Source organism: Penicillium cosmopolitanum, assembly GCF_028827165.1.
Source record: "Penicillium cosmopolitanum strain IBT 29677 chromosome Unknown utg000005l:1.0-4006212.0:1.0-4009387.0, whole genome shotgun sequence".
NCBI lineage: Eukaryota > Fungi > Ascomycota > Eurotiomycetes > Eurotiales > Aspergillaceae > Penicillium > Penicillium cosmopolitanum.
In genome coordinates this window covers 2,512,527-2,532,380 of record NW_026622675.1, presented here as the reverse complement: position 1 = coordinate 2,532,380, position 19,854 = coordinate 2,512,527, and the positions used below count along the sequence as shown (strand labels likewise).

The 19,854-nt window shown below is 50.6% G+C and overlaps 6 protein-coding genes across 6 annotated transcripts; 2 read left to right on the top strand and 4 right to left on the bottom strand.

The window, feature by feature from the left end:
- Window positions 1-2,749: 2,749 nt before the first annotated feature.
- On the bottom strand, window positions 2,750-5,850 carry N7509_003952 (putative cytokinesis regulator (Byr4); the record flags this gene model as incomplete). The annotated part of the gene is made up of 2 exons (XM_056628589.1): window positions 2,750-3,315; window positions 3,402-5,850. The coding sequence occupies 2 exons, from the start codon at window positions 5,848-5,850 to the stop codon at window positions 2,750-2,752; spliced, it is 3,015 nt and encodes a 1,004-aa protein (XP_056491323.1).
- Window positions 5,851-6,497: 647 nt separating this feature from the next.
- Window positions 6,498-7,950, top strand: N7509_003951 (uncharacterized protein; the record flags this gene model as incomplete). The annotated part of the gene is made up of 4 exons (XM_056628588.1): window positions 6,498-6,768; window positions 6,819-7,033; window positions 7,110-7,413; window positions 7,496-7,950. The coding sequence occupies 4 exons, from the start codon at window positions 6,498-6,500 to the stop codon at window positions 7,948-7,950; spliced, it is 1,245 nt and encodes a 414-aa protein (XP_056491322.1).
- Window positions 7,951-8,503: 553 nt separating this feature from the next.
- On the bottom strand, window positions 8,504-11,023 carry N7509_003950 (putative NADH-ubiquinone oxidoreductase, subunit G; the record flags this gene model as incomplete). Its single annotated transcript, XM_056628587.1, has 7 exons — window positions 8,504-8,615; window positions 8,691-10,572; window positions 10,635-10,657; window positions 10,720-10,734; window positions 10,802-10,853; window positions 10,907-10,930; window positions 10,984-11,023. 7 exons carry the CDS (start codon window positions 11,021-11,023, stop codon window positions 8,504-8,506), a joined length of 2,148 nt encoding a protein of 715 aa, XP_056491321.1.
- Window positions 11,024-11,850: 827 nt separating this feature from the next.
- Window positions 11,851-13,585, bottom strand: N7509_003949 (putative ER to Golgi transport protein (Sly41); the record flags this gene model as incomplete). The annotated part of the gene is made up of 2 exons (XM_056628586.1): window positions 11,851-13,095; window positions 13,184-13,585. The coding sequence occupies 2 exons, from the start codon at window positions 13,583-13,585 to the stop codon at window positions 11,851-11,853; spliced, it is 1,647 nt and encodes a 548-aa protein (XP_056491320.1).
- A 1,625-nt stretch (window positions 13,586-15,210) lies between these two features.
- N7509_003948 (Pumilio-family RNA binding repeat-containing protein) lies at window positions 15,211-17,989 on the top strand (the record flags this gene model as incomplete). Its single annotated transcript, XM_056628585.1, has 6 exons — window positions 15,211-15,399; window positions 15,453-16,523; window positions 16,585-17,211; window positions 17,284-17,563; window positions 17,621-17,711; window positions 17,773-17,989. The coding sequence occupies 6 exons, from the start codon at window positions 15,211-15,213 to the stop codon at window positions 17,987-17,989; spliced, it is 2,475 nt and encodes an 824-aa protein (XP_056491319.1).
- Window positions 17,990-18,813: 824 nt separating this feature from the next.
- Window positions 18,814-19,485, bottom strand: N7509_003947 (DUF5572 domain-containing protein; the record flags this gene model as incomplete). The annotated part of the gene is made up of 2 exons (XM_056628584.1): window positions 18,814-19,192; window positions 19,316-19,485. The coding sequence occupies 2 exons, from the start codon at window positions 19,483-19,485 to the stop codon at window positions 18,814-18,816; spliced, it is 549 nt and encodes a 182-aa protein (XP_056491318.1).
- Window positions 19,486-19,854: the final 369 nt, after the last annotated feature.

Here is a 19,854-nt window from a genome sequence, read left to right as displayed (position 1 = left end):
TTGGACTTTGGCCGTTCAATTCGGGGATTGGGAGGTGGGATTTTGGAGAGATTGGATTGGGTTGGATTGGATTGGATTCGATAGTCCTAACCGCGAGCGTTGTGTGATGTTTGGCTTGATGAGGGTGGGGGTGGGGGTGGGAGGAAAAAGCCAGCGGTTCACGACGACGATGAAGAAGAATTGAAAGGAAAAAGATGTAGACGTAGAAGATGATGAAGAAGATAGATGGTGATGATGATGATGGAAGGATCCGTCGAAAGAGGAGATCCGATGGATTATGTAGATGTAGATTTGTAGAGTTTAAAACCACTGACGGTACCAGGGAACATAGGACATTTAAACAAAAGTCATGAAGACATCAACAGGGTAGGTAGTGGATTGAATGAATTAAATGGGACCCGCAAAGGGGAGGAGACGACCCCCCCAGGCGAGTCTTGCAGGACATGACCGATGCCCAAGAAATGTGCACGAGACCATGTCTGTCTAGACAGAGTGTAGGCAGGCAGCAGAGGGTATCAGAGGGACATCCCTGGAGGAACCACAGCAAAGATTTCACAGAAAAAAGAAACGATAGAGGCAGGCGAATCGAGTAGAACTCTGTCAGGTACAGCCAGACCAGAAAGGGTACTAGCTAGATTGCAGGGAATAGCAATAGAAGGTACATAGCATGGATGAAGGGCGAGAAGGGAAAAAAAAGAATAATAAATTACTAATTCTATTTTTTCTATTTTGGTAAAAAAAAGAAATCAGAAACGGCAAGAAGGTGCAAAAAAAAGAAACGTCAACCATCTGCTTTGACTGGGGTTCGCTGTCGAAATCTTTCCGACCCACCGAGGCAAATAGCAAGATGAAGGAGCAAGGCAGGGCAGGGCAGAGCAGGTTGGTTGATACGACAGCGCACAACAAGCAATGGTGATACGGATTCCCACTTCGATGCCCGGCGCCACCATTTGCCTCATGAAGAGAAGCCACGTTGGGCGAGGCCGCGAGGGCCAGCTCGAGGCCACCTATAGGGAGGCTACTTGGGAAGTCTCTGAAGATTGGATCGGCTCTCCAGAGCCAAAGACATCACCGATAGTACCGGGGGGACGATCATAACCTCCCCGACACACTGATGCGGAACAAGATTCGTGCCGGACATCAGAGGCGGGGAGGCGAATTATTCCTTGCAGGGCTTTGTTTCTGCAGGTTTGCCATCTGTCAAACAAAAAGACGAGGCTGGAGATTGCTCCGGCAAAGGTCCAAACCAAACCAAACCAAACCAAACATGACATGCAAGTAACCGTGCCGGAAGGGACATGGATTGGGGGTTGAGGAGACGAGAGAAGCAGAGAGGCCGCGGCAGTGTCAGTTGTTCCAGCCGCTCTAACTAGCTACTAGTAGCTCTAGGGCATGCCCTCACTGGCGCCGCAAGCTTGCGGCGCGTATGCCATATGCGCGGGGGTTAGGGGGGGGGCGAAGACTAACTAGACTGAGGCCTGTGGACTGTGGAAAAAGCACAGAGGGAAGATTCTGGGGCAGGAATGGGGGCCGGCCTCGGGCGAGTCTTCGCTGCGAGTCAAGACATGACATCCTGGTCAGGCCTGCTGTCCCACCAAGCCAGATCGTGTGCTGTGCTGTCAGGGAAGAAGTCGACGTGACCTTGACGTGGCGTTGATGCCAGGGCGAAGTGGATTGGGTCTCCGTTGACGGGCAATCAATGCAGCATGCGGGATGGCAGGATTGCATGCGTTTGGCCCGTCCGCGACAGGTGAGACACCGTGTTCGATGCACTTGGCGTTACGGACCCTCGCAGCGCTGGCAGGTCGGAGCCGGTCGTGAAGCGAAAGGGGGGAAGGGTGGGGGAAGCCTTCGAAATCGAAACAGTCATCTTTCTTTTTTTTTCCCGCAAAGATGGTCCTTTCCAGCGTTATACAATCTATTACCCGCAGTGTCACTCTGTGAGTTCCCGATGAGCGTGAGCCGTCCAAACCACCGGGGTGAAGGGCAGAGTGAAGGCAAGGCGCCTATGCACAGCAAGTAAAAAAAGAAAGGAAAAAGGGAAAACAAAGCCCTGGTCTTCTCTTAGATGTCCCGAGTCCGAGTGTGTTTCGGATCTGCCTGGGGAAGACAAATGACGGTATAGGGAAGTGAATTCCCCCGAGGAAGGATTACCAACATGGATACTCCCTGTTGCTCGGGGCCGTACGAGGCATGGACCCGGTGAGAAGAGGAGGTACGATGAAACTTGACAGGTGAAAAGAAGCACAAGAAATTTGCCTGAATTTGGGAGAAGAGTGGAATGAAGAAGAGAGGGAGAAGTGGGAGAAGGGAGGAGAGGAGGTTGAGTTCCGTGCCCTAATGAGATCTCAGACCTCTTCTCTTCTCTTCTCTTCTTCTTCTTCCCCCAAATGAAACGAAGAACAAAGTATGTACTTCTCCAAATGAATAATAAAAAAAGAATAAGAATAAAGACGAAAACAATCAATCAATCAACAATAACAACAACAATGATATAGTTACAGGTTTCCAACCGTAAATTCGTTTGGCTAGTTTCATTAAGGCCAATGGTAGTAGAAGGGGGAAGGGGGAAAGAGAAAATCAATCATCCATCGAACGCATCGAACGTCCGCTCGCCTCCAGTCATTAAGTTCGTGTGTATCCATATTCAAAACTCTACCACAGTCCAGGCACTGAACCACTGAACCACTGAGTTCATCACCATGCCGCTGGAATCCAATCCAATCCTCCCCTTAGGCTAAGGCTAGGGCTAAGCCGTACCATCGGCCACCAGGTCACGAATCGCCCATCGCCAATGTGTTTCACGATCACCGCGGTCACGGTCAGAGCCTACCCAATTGTCCACTTTGCGTCTCCATTTCTCTTCCTCGGCCCGTTGTCGTCGAATAAACTCCGGCCCGACATCGAATTCCTCGGTGATAGGTCCTTCGTCGGAAGATTCACCCGCGCTAGGTTCTCCAGTAGTGCCAGTGCCAGTGGAGGTGGGGTTCAGATCATTCATCGTTGTCGAGGTTCGTCCAACTCCAACAACTTTGTCCTCCAAGTCATCCAGACCCGCAAACACATCATCCTCGTCATCAGGCTCGGTTGCTGCGGGTTCCGTGGACTGGGACTTGGCTCGAAGCCAGCACATGCGGTGGGGGTCGAAAACCATACCGCCCACCGTCTGTACATTTTGCATCGCGCCTACGTTGGTAATAAGGGCGGGCGCGGGTTTCGGTGATCTTGACGCCACAGGATTGTCAAACTCTTGCACAAGATTTTCATTTCCTTCCCAACGGTAAGTGTTCGGGTTGTACCGCATGCCTCGCACGGCTGGATGCAATTGTCAGTTTCAGTTTCAGTTCTCGCCGGGCAAACTAAATCAAGGTTTTTTCTTTTTTGTGGCTGATCTGACTTACACTTCGATTCTTGGACACCAGCCCCCATGGGCTTAATTAAGTGAGGTTTTGAGTTATTTTTGGGATCCGACCTAGTCTTCCGGCTTCGTACAGGCGCTGCATTGGGGGAGAGGCGAGAGATGGGTTGTGGTTGGGGTTTCCAATTAGAACTGAAAGAAGAAAGCGGAGTCGTATCTCTATCCCGGTGGCTGGTCAAGTTCCTGCTGCCCATAGAAGCAATGCGTTGTTCTCTCGCATTGCGGGACGCGTTCGTATCACGGGCAAATCTAGGTATCGAGGTGGGCGGTTTTGAAGTTGACGGGGGTGTGGAAAGTTGGCCTTGGCCGGGACGGGGAGATTCGACAGGGGGAGTATTGCGGCTCTGGCTGAGTTTGGCACGCACAGATCGAGGTGCGCCTCGGCCGATGGGGGTTTTGGTATATTTGCTTTCCGTGGAGACGGATGTTGGCAGATCATCGAAGGACTCCAGTTCAGTGCCGTCTCCAAAATTACGTCGCTTCGTCGGTCTGGTGAGAGTGCGCTTCCCGGACGGAGACATGGTGTCCGTACTGGTTTCTCCCAAACTCAAGCGGTGACCGTCTGAGCGACTGGAACGCGAGAGCCGCGAGAATGTGCCAGTCGGACTCAAGAGATCGCTAGAGCCGTCCGAGTTGGTACGCCGTGAGGGCCGGTAGCTCTTGACGCTGGCATGGTGTGATTGTCTTTCTGATGTGCCAGCGGGAAGAAATGGTGCTGGCGGCCTGCGACTTGAGGGTCTTCCGTCGTTGACTGTGGTGCGGTCGACCGGTGTTTTGGGTCTACCGAAAGAAGATCGAATATATCCATCGGGGTGGGATGGTGATCGTTGCGAAGCCTGTACCGATTCCGCATTCTTGATTCCTCGAATTGATGGCAACGACCTCTTGGTTCGGAGTATCCGGCCCGGTGTATTAGAATTAACAACTGGAGCAGGCTCCCTGGAGGGTCGCTGCCCAAGGATCCTCCTAGTTGATGATGTGGTAGGTGTTGGGGAGGCGGAGGGCGTAGTAGAGGTCGGAAGACTAGACACTGAGGATTGGGCCGAATGGCCGAGTCTAGATTGTGATCTCCTAAATTTGGACAAGGGTGCGCCACTCTCAGAAACAGTTTCGAGATGGGTTGAATGCGTTCGGTCGTGACCCGATAACCGTGGAATTCGGGTACGTGGAGATGTTGATGAGTTGGTGAAGGTTAGGGTTGTGGCGGGTCGGCGTGTTGGGCTCGTGGGCCATTCCGTCTTGCATTTAACATTGGGATTCAATGCCAGTTTGCCCGAAGAAAATGCCTTACCGCTGTCGATTTCAATTCCACTGAAAAAGTCATCGGCCTCTGACGACTGTGGAGGCTTTGGGGTCTCTTTGGGCTGAACCAAGTCATCGGCGGCTTGCACCTCCTGTCGTTTCTTGAGAGAGGCCGTGAAATCGAGTGGCCCTTCTGGGAATACAATGCCATCAAGTCCATCATCTTCACTGCCCCCTGTTATGCAACTTGAAACACTGGGACTTGCGATAGATATGGATGAGCTTGGAGCAGATCGGCCATCTCTCGTAGTACCACCAACCCGTACACCAATGCTACCTTCAGACCATTCTAAATCGAAATCCTCAAGCGTTGGGCTAGAAACGCCCGTGTGCTGTTTCCGATGGGATAGCTGAAGAGGCTGGTGGTCAGGAGGAAGTTCAAACTCAAGATCGAAATCATCGGCCTCTTGTTCCTGAAAATTGTTTGTCCTGGCTCCGCTCATGGACTTCTTCTGCGGCGACCGAGGAACCGGAGATCTGATGGTCGGCACGACCTGATGATTATGGTTATGATGAACAGGGCTGTCATTCTCATTCTGGTATTGTTCCAGACCCGTAAAAGCCGATTGAAGGCGAGTAGAAATATCTTCGTGCCAGATTGGCGAGGCCGTTGTTTTGATCGGACTGGTAGCGGCCGAGCTTACTTGCCGTAAACTTTCCGGGAAGGTGGTATCTTGCGGAGTCCTAAGTTCGAGAACAGTATCAGGATCTGGAAGCTCCACATCTTCGGACCAATCGTCGACAAAGGTTCGCTTTTGTTTTCGCGTAGATAGACGTTTAATAGCACCCCCGATGAGAGCCGAGCTGGGGATATCAGCTGGAATGGGGATACCGGCATGTTTCGCGGATGCAAGCGCTTCTTCTTTCGAGAACTCGTCGTTATCCTGTAGAAATACCTGCCAGTCTTCGTCACCGGCATTGGAGTCTAGGTCTGAGCGCGCAGAGCGGCGGGAGGAGATTGAGTCGCGGTGTCCGGAAGGTCGAAATGAGGAATTGGTTATGGAACCGGCGCTGGATGCGGCCCGAAACTGGATACCCTCGTTGAATTGAAGATCCCCATCATCATCCCAGCACTCAATGGATTCTTCTATATCGAGCCGTGGCTGGTGTCCCAATGACTCCATGGCCATGGTGGGAGGAGAGTGTTGGAGAAGGGGACGGGGGAGACGCGGCGTTCATAAAATAGTTTGGAGGGTTCCCAAGTTGGTGATTAGGAGGTATATCTGGAGCTTTGCGACGCTGATAATAGGCGAGGAGGTCGAGAGTAGAGCGTCATGCCGTGTCGTTTTCGTTTTGCGAGAGTGTTCGATCAGGGAGGCTGTCAGTGCGATCACCCTGAAGTGGGCAGATCAGATGGGGGGCTGTTGGAGCTGGTGCGAAGATATACGAGGGCGAAGAGAGGAGAGCAAGATACAGCTCAAGTCGTGAGTGTCTCGACCTCTCACGCGAGCATGTTGTCTCTATCTCTCAGGGAGGAGAAAGGGGTATAGAGGGTGGAGGAGGTTGTGGTGGATGGCGGCGAATGGAGAATGGTGAATGGTGGCTGGATGAAGTGGAATCCCTCGTGGGAGAAGGAGGAACGTGCTTAGCGTACACAACAGTGGGGACAACACTAGACAGCACTAGGGTAAGAGAGATTTCCTTGACAACCAGGAAGGCTGGGAGTGACAATAAGTAGGGAATTAGGGATATTTTTTAATAATATTCTCTCAACGAATAGGGGGGTGTCACAAGATCCAATAATGTGGTGGAATCGGTGGATTTAATTATTGTTGTGATGGATGCTAGGCTGACTACGGTGACTACGGTGGACCCGGACCGCCGGCTGCCTGGACTTCCATTTGTACTTACTCCGTCTCTGTCACCCACCATTACTCCTACTTCTACTTCTACTCCTCCATACATCAATATGTCCCCCCATGTCCTCCGCTTCGATAGATCAGACCAGAAAGACTCCTTCGTTTTGGTCCACTTGGTCAACAATGGATCACCCTCTCTCAACCTCACCTTGACTGCGACAGAGGGTGAAGGTGCATATACTGCCTCAGGTATGCTCTATACAAACACAAACAAACAATTCATATTGACACCGGCATAGTCAAAGAATCAAGCTTAAAGGATCTCAGATCCAAAAGTTACCAAGGTTCAGACGATGAGTGGACCCAGGTGATTCGCCGCATTCTAGGCCAATCAACCAAAGATGAGAATGAGACGACATCCTCATTCAAACTCGAAGCCACAGCCAGCATCACAGAATCAGATGATGAAAATGGAATCGTCATCACCATACGCAAAAGAGTTCAAGACATCACAGTACGTTGTAGTCTGAGCCCTGCCCTATCGAACGCCCATATCATATACACATAGAATATTCTAACCCCCCTCCCAGCAAAGACTCGGAACAATCACTCTAAAGCAAAGCGAAGCAGAAATCGAACTCTTCGAATGGGCCGGCACAGCAGCCGCTAGAAACAGGGCCTTGGAACAGGAGACTTCCACCCTGAACGCCCGCTATCAAGAAGCAGCAAACACAGTCCAAAAACTAACCCAACAACTCGAAGATCTCGTCCAAGCAAAAGCTCAACACGAGAACCAATTAATGACCAATTTCACACAGCTCTTGAATGAGAAGAAATTGAAGATTCGGAATCAGCAGCGTCTTTTGGCTTCCGCTACTGCCGATCCTGATAAAGGTATATATATGCATACGAGTCACTACCCTACCCGACTTCTATCTAGTATGAATTTTTAAAGGCTAATAATTCACAAACCCAGTCTCCGAGATTCAAGCCTCAGCAATGCAATTCAACCAGAGCTCAGAATCCCCACGTCTCGCAAAGCGCGGCCATGGAAATACTACCGATGAAGAATCGGATGACTTTGAGCCAATGGATATCGATCAGAAGAAGACCGGCAAATTGACGGCGGCAGCAGAGGCAGACCCTCACGATCAAGATACTGACGAGGGAGGCAACTCAACCCCGCCACCTGGAGATGATGGAAACACAACTACAGATGACGAGTCCGGAGAAGAACAGGAGCAGAAACCAGACCTGAAGCAGAAGCGTCCCTCGGCTCCAAAAGCGAAAGAAGCCGCACCCCCGCCTCGACGGGAATTACCCTTTAATCGGCGGGGTGCAGCCACGGCGCCGAAAGCTGCAACGCCGCCTCCTCCTCCTCCGGCTGGTGATGAAACGGGGGAGAGACTGATGATGATGAGCTTTAGTTAGAATCAGGGATTATGGTGATTTGAAACGTGGGAGATATTGAGGCATTGAACTTACGGTCCGGTTCTCCGTAGACTTGATGAATTATTGAATTACATGACATTTCGTGGTAGATTCTTGGTTTTGGATTTGATAAGAAACGAATACCAGTGGCATGCATGGCATCATCTTGCTCCCTAGCTACCACTTTTTTTTCATCTGTCTATGGCTACTACTACTGACCGGTAGAATGCTACTCACAACCTAAACCTGGAAGATACTACACAGAAAAGCTATCACTGACTTCCGTAGCGGAACTAGAGATTTTGTTGGCCTCAATCTTTTTATGTACAAGTCAACCCCGACCGATTATTCCCTGTTGTAACACCGGGAAACGGGAGAATTTTCGAGAAAGGAGGTCAACCCCAAAAACCGGATGTAACGGCCTTCAAGTCGATGAAAAGAAAACAGAAGATGAAGATGAAGATGGAAAAAGGAAACGGGTACATCAAAGGGAAGTATAAGGTGATACAAATGACAACGCCTGCAACCATTAGAGAGAAAGCACAGAATTCAATCACTGGCTTGCGCCGTAGAGGGCCTGGGGAGACATCTCTCCGGCGGCCATGAAGTTGGTCTCGGGGTTGCCAGTGGCCTTGGCAGCTGAGCAACGGGCCATGGTGGGGGAGCTAGAAGCATGTAAAGTTAGCATTGAACGGACATAAAGCATAATTCTGAAAACGAAGCTTGAATCGGTCACTAACCTTCTGGAAATGGGGTCGGTGAAGTAGAAGTCCTCAATGACCTTCTTGAAGGGAGAACCGGTTGTTGAGGCTCCCTTGTTCTGGTCAGAAAGCTGCACCTTGCTCAGGGCAGCAACGGAGGTAGGCTCGACGACATCGTAACGGCGCAGGACGGGACTGATCTCCTCCATACGGTCACGGAGAGCCTCAATATCATCATAAGGAAGAGGAACGCCAAGGAACTCGCTGGTGGCACGAATAATCTTCCAGTCATCACGGGCAGCACCGGGGAGCGAGGTAGCCGCACGGGTAACCTGAACACGACCCTCGGTGTTGATATAGGTGCCGGACTTTTCAGTGTAGGCGGCACCGGGGAGGACAACATCGGCAAGCTGGGCACCCTTGTCACCGTGGTGACCCTGGTAGACGACGAAGGCATCCTTGGGGATTTCGCTGGCGGAGATCTCATCGGCACCTAGCAGCCAGACCATCTTGGGGGTAGTCTGGGCAACTTCGGGACCGGGAGCAGTGAAGCCCACCTCGTAGGCACCAGCGCGGGAAGCGGCACGCTGCAGGACGTTGAAGCCTTGCCACTCGGGGGTGGTGAAGTTGCTAGCGTGCTTCTCGACGAAGCTGCCAACCGCCTCGAAGATGGCCTTCGAGTCGGGGTGCTCGGCAGCTGCGGAGCCGACCACAATCATAGGGCGCTGAGCACCAGCAAGCTTCTTACCGAACTCGCCAGCCAGAGCAGTCTTCAGGGCGGAAACATCGGCGCCAAGGTTCTCGTAGTCGAAGGTGCTCTCGAACTCCTCACCGACAAGACCGATCTCCAGATCAGAGCGCAGGTATTGCTTGCGGATACGGGCGTTCAAAACTGAGGCCTCGTGACGGGGGTTGGTGGCAACAAGAAGGAGGGCATCGGCCTCCTCGATACCGTAGATCTTAGAGTTGAACAGGTAGTTAGAGCGGACATCAATACCGTGGGCAATGGGAGCACTGCCGCCGGGTTGGTCGAGGGCAAGGTTGTCAGAGCCAAGCTTGTTGGCCATATCCTTCATAGCAACGAGAGACTCAGCCTCAACAAGGTGTCCAGCAACTGCCTTGAATTCATTAGGTTGCAGCTGCAGCTTCTGCTGGGCGGAAGAGATCTCCACAAGAGCCTGTTCCCAGGTGGCGGGGACAAAGTTGCCCTCGCGGCGGATCAGGGGAGTGGTGAGGCGCTGAGTCTTCAAGCCATCACAGGCAAAGCGAGATTTGTCGTTGATCCATTCCTCGTTAATGTCATCATTCAAGCGCGGGGTAACACGCATCACCTCCATACCACGGCTGTCGATCCGAATGTTAGATCCCAGGGCATCAAGAACATCAATTGACTCGGTGTGCTTCAGTTCCCAGGGACGAGCACGGAAGGCATATGGCTTGGAGGTCAGAGCACCAACGGGGCAGAGGTCAATGACGTTGCCAGACAGTTCCGAGTTGAGGTTTTGCTCCAAGTAGGTTCCGATCTGCATGTCGTTTCCGCGGCCGGAGGTTCCCAGCTCGGGTGCACCGGCAACATCGTTCATAAATCGGACGCAACGGGTGCAGTGAATACAACGGTTCATCGAGGTCTTGACCAAGGGGCCAATGTTCTTGTCCTCCACAGCACGCTTGCCGTCCTCCTCGTGGAATCGGCCGCGATCAGCACCATAACGCATGGACTGGTCCTGAAGATCACACTCTCCACCCTGATCGCAAATGGGGCAGTCGAGGGGGTGGTTGGCGAGGAGGAATTCCATAACACCTTCACGGGCCTTGTGAACCAATGGCGAATTTGTCTTAACAACCATTCCGGGCTGAACGGGCCAGGCACATGATGCAACAGGCTTGGGGGCTTTTTCAACTTCGACGAGACACATACGGCCTAGATATGTTTAATTAGCACCTGTGATTGTTTTTCATGCAGTGGAAGAGGCCGGAACGTACAGTTTCCTGCAACTAGCAGCTTCCTTCAGGTCAGGTAACGTTAGTAAGGATTATCATCGGAGGAAAGGACTCGGGGAAAGCGTACTCGTGGTAGCAGTATCTAGGTTCAAGGGTCAGTAATTGTCACAGGCATCGTGTTTGATCTCGAGGGAGGATTAGATCCATACCTGGGGATTGTTGCGCCTGCCTTTTCGCAAGCCTGGATAAGAGCCGAACCGGCTACAATGGGTCTGAGTGATGGTTCAATGGGGGATCGTTTGAGTCACTCTTACCTTCAACGGACACCTTCTTTCCATCTGCACGACATTGTTAGCGTATCTTGACTATCAATTGATGCTGAGAGACATACCAATGGTCAGTTCCACCTCGGCCGCGCGAGGGGCGGTCATCGCGAAGGTCCGGGCCCGGGGGACCCGGAGAGACCCGGGCGGCCGCACGGAACAGCTGCGGCCGCATAATTGTGAGGGATTCTGGGAGGAGGAGGGGGGTGGAGGGGTTTGGGAGATGGGGTGGACGAGGGGGAACGGGGAAGAAGGAGCTGTTGTTCAGAGACGGATTCTGCTGGGTTACCTAATGCCCATTGGGCTTTGCTGACCATTGCCCGGATGACTCAGCAGACTTCGCAAATGCACGATTGATGATTGGTTGAGCCACTCGGTTACCCGGATAAACCTTACTTCCGGGCAACAGAACAAAAACCCGCGGCCCCTTAGAATCCTTTTTCAAAAATCATCTCATTCACGGGCTTGATTTATTGTGGGAAACAGGCGTCTCACCGTCCCTTTTTCCTCTACAGATAGTCCCCAGAACAGAATTGGCGCCGTAATGGGGCAGTCAAGGGTCTAGCCCGATTATGACATGTTCTTTACCGACGGTCGCGACATCTCACGCCGACTTATTCCCGCGGGCAATCGATACGTAGGACACCGGCCGCAGGAAGCAATTGAAGATCACCGAATACATTTACGATGATAGCAACAATATGAAAAAAGCTTTATGACTTGAGAAATTGATTGAAACTTGAATCATTTACATTCCTACAACCACCCTAGCTCTTCTCGTCTATGCTGTCGCCAGCGGAAATTCAACGCAACCCAAAAAGTCGTTTTTAAATAAAAGGTCCCACAACGCCATGATATATAAATATATATTTATAATACATCATCATTTTCTCCGTCTTTACATTCGTCAGAAGTAAGAAACGAGAGATTCTATGCTAGGTGGCCACCGGAGTGTCAGTGGCCTGCCACGTCGATTCTTGTTTGGTCCCAGGTAGCCAATTCCGGGACACACTGGCACCACGGGCCCGCACCCGCCCTGGGCCATCTTCCTTCTTCAAGTTGTTGGCAGAGCTCTCGAACGAGCGTCCGGCGGGGAAGGCGTAGCCATTTGAATCCCATGGCCTGCTCGATTGTCGAACATTCATGGGAAGAATGGCCTCCCGTGCGCGGAAGTGATCAGCATTCGCTCGCTGATCGGCCACGTCGTCGTGGCTGTTGCGATCGTACAGGTAGAGTCCCAAAAAGGTGAGGCCGATACCGACTGCTTGGATTGGAGTAGTGGAGTTACCAAACCATATGACTGCCACAACGATAACAAAAACGCGTTTAACCAAAGATGCAACGGAATAGGACACTGGAGAGACCATCGACAAGAGCACAAAGGCCAAAATGTTCTGCGCAAAATGCGACACACCGTTGAATACGAATTCAATCATGAGTGCGCCGTGATCCAACGATCCCTTCTTTTCTGACAGGTCAATTGCGCCGTCCTTGATAAAGTCGGATACCAAAGGATACCCCTCACTGACAAACCAGATAGGCAAGGTGAGGAAGAAAGCCAATCCTGAGCAGTAGCAAAGCAGATTCAGCTTGTCTAACTTGCGTCGTGCTGGAGTCTGTGGGTCGTTTTCGGCACGCTCCGCCTCGTTGAACAGCTTTTTGGAGAAGATATTTTGCGAGACGAAAATGATCGCGGCGCCGAAAGCGCAGATAATCCCGAAGAAATTCGTGGACGATCCGGTGGAACATGCGAGCATGACACCGGCTGTAAGAGGGATTAAGGACAGGTAGGTAGCTCTAGCATAACGGATTCGAAATAATACCCGGTAGGCGAGAACAGTGAATAAGGGTGAGAGTCCCTTAATGGTGTGGACCAAGGAGACAGGGATCTTGGCTGTGGCCATTGAGCTGAGAATATGGCCAAGAAGCTGGAAGACAGCGAGGGGTAAAGCAGTCGAGATCACTTCACGCGACGGGTAACGGATGCCGTGCTTGAGCACCGGGATGCTCTGCCGCAGCTTTGGGAACACCGAAGATAACCACACCAGTAACAAACACCATATTGAAACGAATGCGAATTGAATAATAGTCAACGTGATTGGCATGGGCAAGGCGTTCAAGATGGATTTCGAGGATGTGTTCGTAAGGGCTGAGGTAAAGTACCAAACAACGCATAGGCCCTGGGATATGAATCAGCCATCGTTCTGCAGCTATAGTCTCTCCGACAGTGTGCGGTCATTATAGCCCTTGGGGGAAGAGAGGACGTACCACTAGCCTATAAGATACGGGAGCCCGTAGTGCCTCCGCCAGCTCTTGCGCGTTGGCACTCACGCTGCCGTTACGTGTTCGAATGGTGGAGATGGCCTCGCTGATGCTCTTCCGCGGCCGGTGCTTAGGATTCCTCAGTGCCCCATTGGGATGCTCTCTGGAGTAAAAGGCTGTTTTCCGCGGTTCCCACGTCTCGCTCGGCGCGTATTTCACTGAGGGGGTGGAGTTGGTGGTGCTGGGTCGGCTGGACCCAATGGCGCTGTCAAGGGTTTCTTCGTATGGAGGGAATTGGTCTATCGGGCTGCTAACCGGCTGCGCGGTCGATGTTTTGTTTGGCACTTGTAATTCCGGTTGTCGCATAGACGCCCAGCGTCCATGGCCGGTCACTGTCGTGGTGGCCATTGTTTGCTCTGTTTAGTCCAGATCCGGGGTTCTATTCTCATGAAGGTCAGCTCTCTAGCACACAAACGCGTCCGTATATGCGGTGCTACTCACCCGAATCGATGAATCTAGCAACGGAGAGCTAGGAGTGTTGAAGGGAGTGGCAGGGAATCTTTTGCTGAGGCGATGTTGGCCCGGTGGAGCGAAGTGAGCGCAACGAATCCGGCGATGACGAATCTCCTGCAAATGGACGTCGAGGGATAGAGGGCACTCGGATTAAGATAGCGAGTCATTCAAGGCTTTCGCATCGACAATTGAGATGGCTTTCCTCGTCCACAGAAGGAGAGGACAAGAAGGAATAGGGGTGGGGAGGGAACACGACGACGACTGGCCCGATGAGGGTGTGCGGTCCATGGGTGATTTGCGGTGCTACCGCCACCAACGGTTACATTACAAGATACTAGTACCGAGCAGTACCATTTCATTACCACGGAGACGGCCGAATAGAGATTAAGATATATCTAATGAGGCGATAAGGGTGAAGTAAAACTGGCGACCTTTTTACAAATTACTTAATTCTTAATTGAGAATATAGCCATTACAGCCAATGGAAGCTTGTTTGGCTTTTTATGTATTAAGTACTGTAAAGATCGTGACTTGGCTCGATCTAAATATAGGTATTGATTGGACCTGGATTCGCAAGGGGGTCATGTGAATACGTTACTGACTAAGATGGGTAATTTACTGGGTGGAGCCAGGAACACTCAGCATCGAAGTATATGCATGCAGTGACACTTCTATGCACATAATAGTATATCTTGATATTAATAGTAGTAGCAGCAGTAGTAGAAGAAGTAGTGTATCTGATGTATTACTACTATAATGCAAAATTTAATAAATTAAGATCTACCCCATCAATACCCATCATATCATAATATCTGTAGTTAACACATTGAGTGGTTACTGCCTCAGGCATTGGCGCAGGAGTATTTAACTAGTTAACTAACTAACTAACTAACTAACTAGCTGCCTCCTTTATCGATTTCGTTTAAATACCACATTTTGAGGCTTGATCATCTTCATTATCTTGAGCTGCTCAAATATATCCCTTTTTTTCAATAACATTCAACAGATTGCAAGTATGCGATGCCTCCAAACTATAGGATCTACCTGGCGTCTCGAGTTCTCAAATTCGATACTGGTTGTACTAATGAGACAGTTCCCTCTGTATATAATTTTTGACGCAGTGGTCGGTCATAGCTTCTATTTATCCAATACAATTCCCTTATGATGCAAAGTATGAGTCGTTCCAGCGCGCTTGCCCGGTATGAACACTCGCTGCTCGTTGCTGCCGTCTCCCCCGCTGGCTCTTCCACTCTCGCCCGCCCGTTTTCTTTCTTCTCCTATACCTCACTCTCCATTTTTCTCTCTCATCCCGAATCGTCCAAATTTACTGACTTCCCTGTACCCAAAGCCTCTTTGGATCTGTGTGATTCTCACTCTCATTTCACTATTTCGTTGCTACTAGTACCCTGGCCACTGATTACCATGGTGTCTACACTGAGCGGTCCCTCCAAGCTTGGCCGCATGAACAGAGAAGGGTATTCCCCTCCAAGTGATGTTGAAATGCGAGGCACAAGCAACAGATGCGAGCCCTCGGTGAGTACCTTGGCGCGGAAACCTTGGACCTACGTATTGTTGCTCATTCTGACTCGGTTTTGAAGGGTCATCAACATTCGTCCAGCCACCATAGCTCATCGGAGCTGCCCCAAGGATCGAGGTCAGTTTTCGGTCAAGTTTCTAGCGGAGAAGACATCGAAACTTCTTCAAACAAGGTACGCCTTCCCCAGATGCTGATTATGAAAATCGGGAGATCTGACAATCCTAGAAGCAAAAGCTAGGGCATCTGAAGGTAGGATCCTTGACTAGCAAACCTTCCCCGTTAGAGCAAATCTTGGCCAAACTCTCCCCTCAATGCCATTCCGAAATGGTGTCGGAGGCAGGTGGATCTGCTGGCTCGCCGCAAATCGTCTCAACCAAGGAGTCATTACCTGCTACGGCATCCTCGGAGGTTGCAGGAGCAAACACATCGGATGAGAGAACGACGGAGCTTCTACGACTTAAACAGGAACTCCTTGCTGCCAATTCGAAGATTGCTCTGCAGGAACAGGAGCTGGCTCAGACCCGCGTTATCAAGCATACGCTGGACCAAGCCCTCGGCCCTCCCTCTGAGGCTGACTTTGGTGCTCGTGATATCACGGACCAGACCATAAGTCATTTGCAGAGTGCTTTCAATGCCTCGAACCCCGGATTTGGTCAGCTCCAGGATACTTGGAGTTCTCAGGATGACTCGCAGTCTGATGTCTCAGATACTTTATCAGCTGGCACCTACAATCGCGCTCGTGGGATTTGGACCCAGGGTAGTCAGCCCGCATACAGTGTTGCAGGCAGCGAGCTTCCGTTCGAAAAGGTTTACGGAGACTCTCGCCATGGGGCAGGCCCCGCAGGTCAGTTTCACCAGCCCTGGAATGGCTCGAATCCGGGCTCCTTTTATACCTCTCCAGCCTTGCAAACACAGAGGATACCTCCGAACAGCTCTACTAGTGTATACGGATTTTGTGCGCGCTCTCCAGTCGAACAGCCTCGATATTCTCAAGGTCCATTGCAAGTGCAAAACCCCATACCCCGCCGTTCTCTTGCTCCGACAAGTCATGCTGGGACTCTGTTTCCACCCCCAAACAATCCCTGGTCCGGCTTCAGTTCCGAGGCGACGACCGGAGACTCGACTCCAAAATCTCCCACATCTTCGACAACTAGGTCTTCCAGCGTAATACAGGCAGTTGGAATGTATCCTTTTGCTTATCACGCCCGACAAGCTGGAACGACACTATCTCCAACAGCCACGGAGTTCACAACGAGCAGCCCCGAGGCAAGCCCATGGCCACTTCCACCTCCGTCGGTCAGTTACTTGCTGGTCTCAAATCGAGAGCAACCATATAGTACTAACAGATTTCATTTAGACCGCTGGGAGCTCGACTCATACATACATATCGCCCCTCGAGCCCCTAAACTACAGGCGTCTCCTCGACAAGAACGTCTCTTGTGATTGGAAATACATCGTTGACAAGATCGTCTGCAGTAATGACCAACAAGCATCCATTTTCCTCCAGCAGAAGCTCAAAGTCGGCACAACTGAACAGAAATACGATATAATCGAGGCGATTGCTAGCCAGGCGTATCCGCTCATGGTAAATCGGTTCGGTAATTTCCTCATCCAGCGCTGCTTTGAACATGGCACCTCCGAGCAAGTCGTGTCCATTGCCAACGCCATCAGGGGCAACACTCTCACCTTGAGCATGGATCCATTTGGTTGCCATGTTATCCAGAAAGCCTTCGACTGCGTGCCAGAGGAAAACAAAGCATTGATGGTCCACGAACTTCTCCGCCGGATTCCCGAGACGGTAATCCACCGCTACGCTTGCCATGTTTGGCAGAAGCTCTTCGAGCTCCGCTGGAATAGTAACCCACCTCAAATCATGGCCAAAGTGAATGAGGCTCTTCGTGGAATGTGGCACGAGGTTGCACTGGGCGAAACAGGGAGTTTGGTGGTGCAGAACATTTTCGAGAACTGTGTGGAGGAAGAGAAGGTAATTAGTACTACCCTTGAACCCCCCATTCCATTGACGGACTGAGACCAGAAAAGAGCTGACGATTAGTAGCGACCGGCAATTGAGGAGGTACTGGCAAAGATAGATGTACTCTCTCACGGCCAGTTCGGAAACTGGTGTATCCAACATATTTGCGAGCACGGTTCTCCGCCCGATAAAAGTCGAGCTACCGACCATGTACTTCACTGTGCTGTTGATTACAGCATGGACCAGTTCGCATCCAAGATCGTCGAGAAATGCCTGAAGATCGGAGGCTCAGACTTTCTAGATCATTACCTTTCTCGAGTATGCACAGGCCGTACTGATAGGCCTCGCATGCCCTTGATCGATAGTAAGTCCATCATTCTCTGATCCAACTGTTGCTTGAACCATGCTAATAGATAAACAGTTGCCGGTGACCAGTACGGCAATTACTTGATCCAATGGATTCTAATGAATGCCGCGCCCTGCCAGCGTGAGCTCGTTGCAACTCATATTCGGTATGGTTCTTTTTCCGTTTCATTCCCACTCTCTCGATGGAGAGCTGACACTTTCTCATAGAAAACACATGGTCTCCCTTCGGGGATCCAAGTTTGGATCTCGGGTCGCGATGCTATGCTGCAACCCATCACACACTACTCGGCCTGGTCCTGGAACTGGTATGCAGATCGGGCGCTTCAATCAATTCAACGAAGAGCGGTTTTCATCATCGCAGCAGAATGGAGGCCGGTTTAGTCGCGGGAACCAGTGGAGTCCGGGCTATGTGCCATTCCGCTAGCTTGACGGTGGAAACACCTTGAAGCTACCACCGCCGCAGCTTCTCAGAGAACGAAAAGAAACGCCAGAAAAAGGAAAGAAGAAAGAAGACATTACCACCGAACGGATGGTAGTACGCCACAGCCCATCTTACTTATTCGTTATTTCTCGAACCTCTTCCCTTCTCACACCGCCATCCAATTTCCTACAGAATCGCCAGCAACAACCACATGCTCCAATCAAAGATTTGTGATTGTGTTATTCGCCTGTTTATTTCATCCAATTCAATCTCGATAATTAAACCTGCCTGTCGATCTATTCATTTGGCTTGCTTCTTCGCCTGTCTTCGTCACTCCAGGGTCTTTTAGAGGAGGACATCTCAAGTGACGAGCATCGTCTGAAATACCAGTCCTCTCCCTTTCAGTTCAACGATCAACGATCTGCCTATCATGGTGAATTTTATCTCCTCTGCATACGAAGCAACTAACTACTCGGTGTCTATCCTACCGGAGCTTTGGTTGACCAGGATGGTTGAGGTGTTATTCATCCATACATATTATTTGTCTCCAGTGGACGCTACTATTATTGGGATTCCCTGGAGTCGCCTCGGCCTATTGATTTCCAAAAAAAAAAGATTCGACTCTTGTTGTCTATTAGTATATTCTATCCATCAAGCGATGGGAGATTGAGATTGGTCTTTGCTTGTTACGTCAGTAGCAGCGGACCAATATTTTTATAATGACAGCTCTATTCATCTTTCCTTTTGGCCTCTATGAAGAAATGAAAAAAAGAAACAAATTTGAATCATATCACCAGAGAGCCGAATTATACAGAGGCAATCCCATTTCAAACAGCACCAGTTGTAGTTGTAGTTTCATCCGTCGGGGCCGAGGCAGGGGCCGCGGTCACATCGTCCTTTTCCCAGGGCTTTCGCCGCCGAGGCTTCTCGGTGGCAAGATCATGGCCCTCTAAAACAGTATCTGGAATTTCTTCTATTCCCGGAATCGGCTGCCCGGTCGTGATCAATTCCACAATATGCGCGAAAGAAGTCGGATATGCGGGCTCCGAGGAAGCGGTACCTGACTCGGCTGATGATTGTGGTTGTGACAGCCCTGTATTTAAGTCCGATCCTGATTCCTGCTGTGTCGCTGTCGCACTCGCAGTCGGTGAAGCTAACCAAGCTTTATAAGCCGCAAAGTTAATCGGCGGCGAAATATTTTCCTTCCTAAAGTGTGATGATAAGTAGATTAGCAGCTGATCCTCTTAATCTTTACATCGAAATGAAGCTGATAGATAGACTAGACTAGACTAGAGCAGAGGCGTGAGAATGAAAACGAGTGAGGCGCACCGTGAGAAGAAAAAGCATTTAGCCTGCAAGACAAGATCATCTTCCCTATTCATCTCCGCCTCGCTGGCGGGTGTTTCGGGATGACCTAGGATTATGGCGAGGCCGGTTGCGAATTCGGCGTCATCTTGGAAATTATAGGATTGCAATCGCTTGAAGATTTCTGTTGTCATTGTGTGAGGTTTGAGGTTGGGGTGTGTAAGGTGGTTTGAGATGCGGAGGTTACGTGGGGCAGGTCGGAGAAGGTCGTCATGTTAATCGGGGATGGGCAGAGCCGAGGTTCATGCGATAAGATAAGATGCTCGCATATGCACAATGCTAAAGTACGTATAAAGTAGATTTAGATGGCCTAGAATAGTATACTTTATTATGGGGTAGTTTTGGTTATCAAATCTTATGAACGAAGAGGATAGCCCATTTATATTAGTATTGCAGAGTCGCCCGGATTCACCGATGTAAACATTCCTCTTCTTCATTCTTGTTCATTATGAGCCATCCAGTCGCGCTCCAAAAGTTTATATACCTAGGTATATCATCAATTG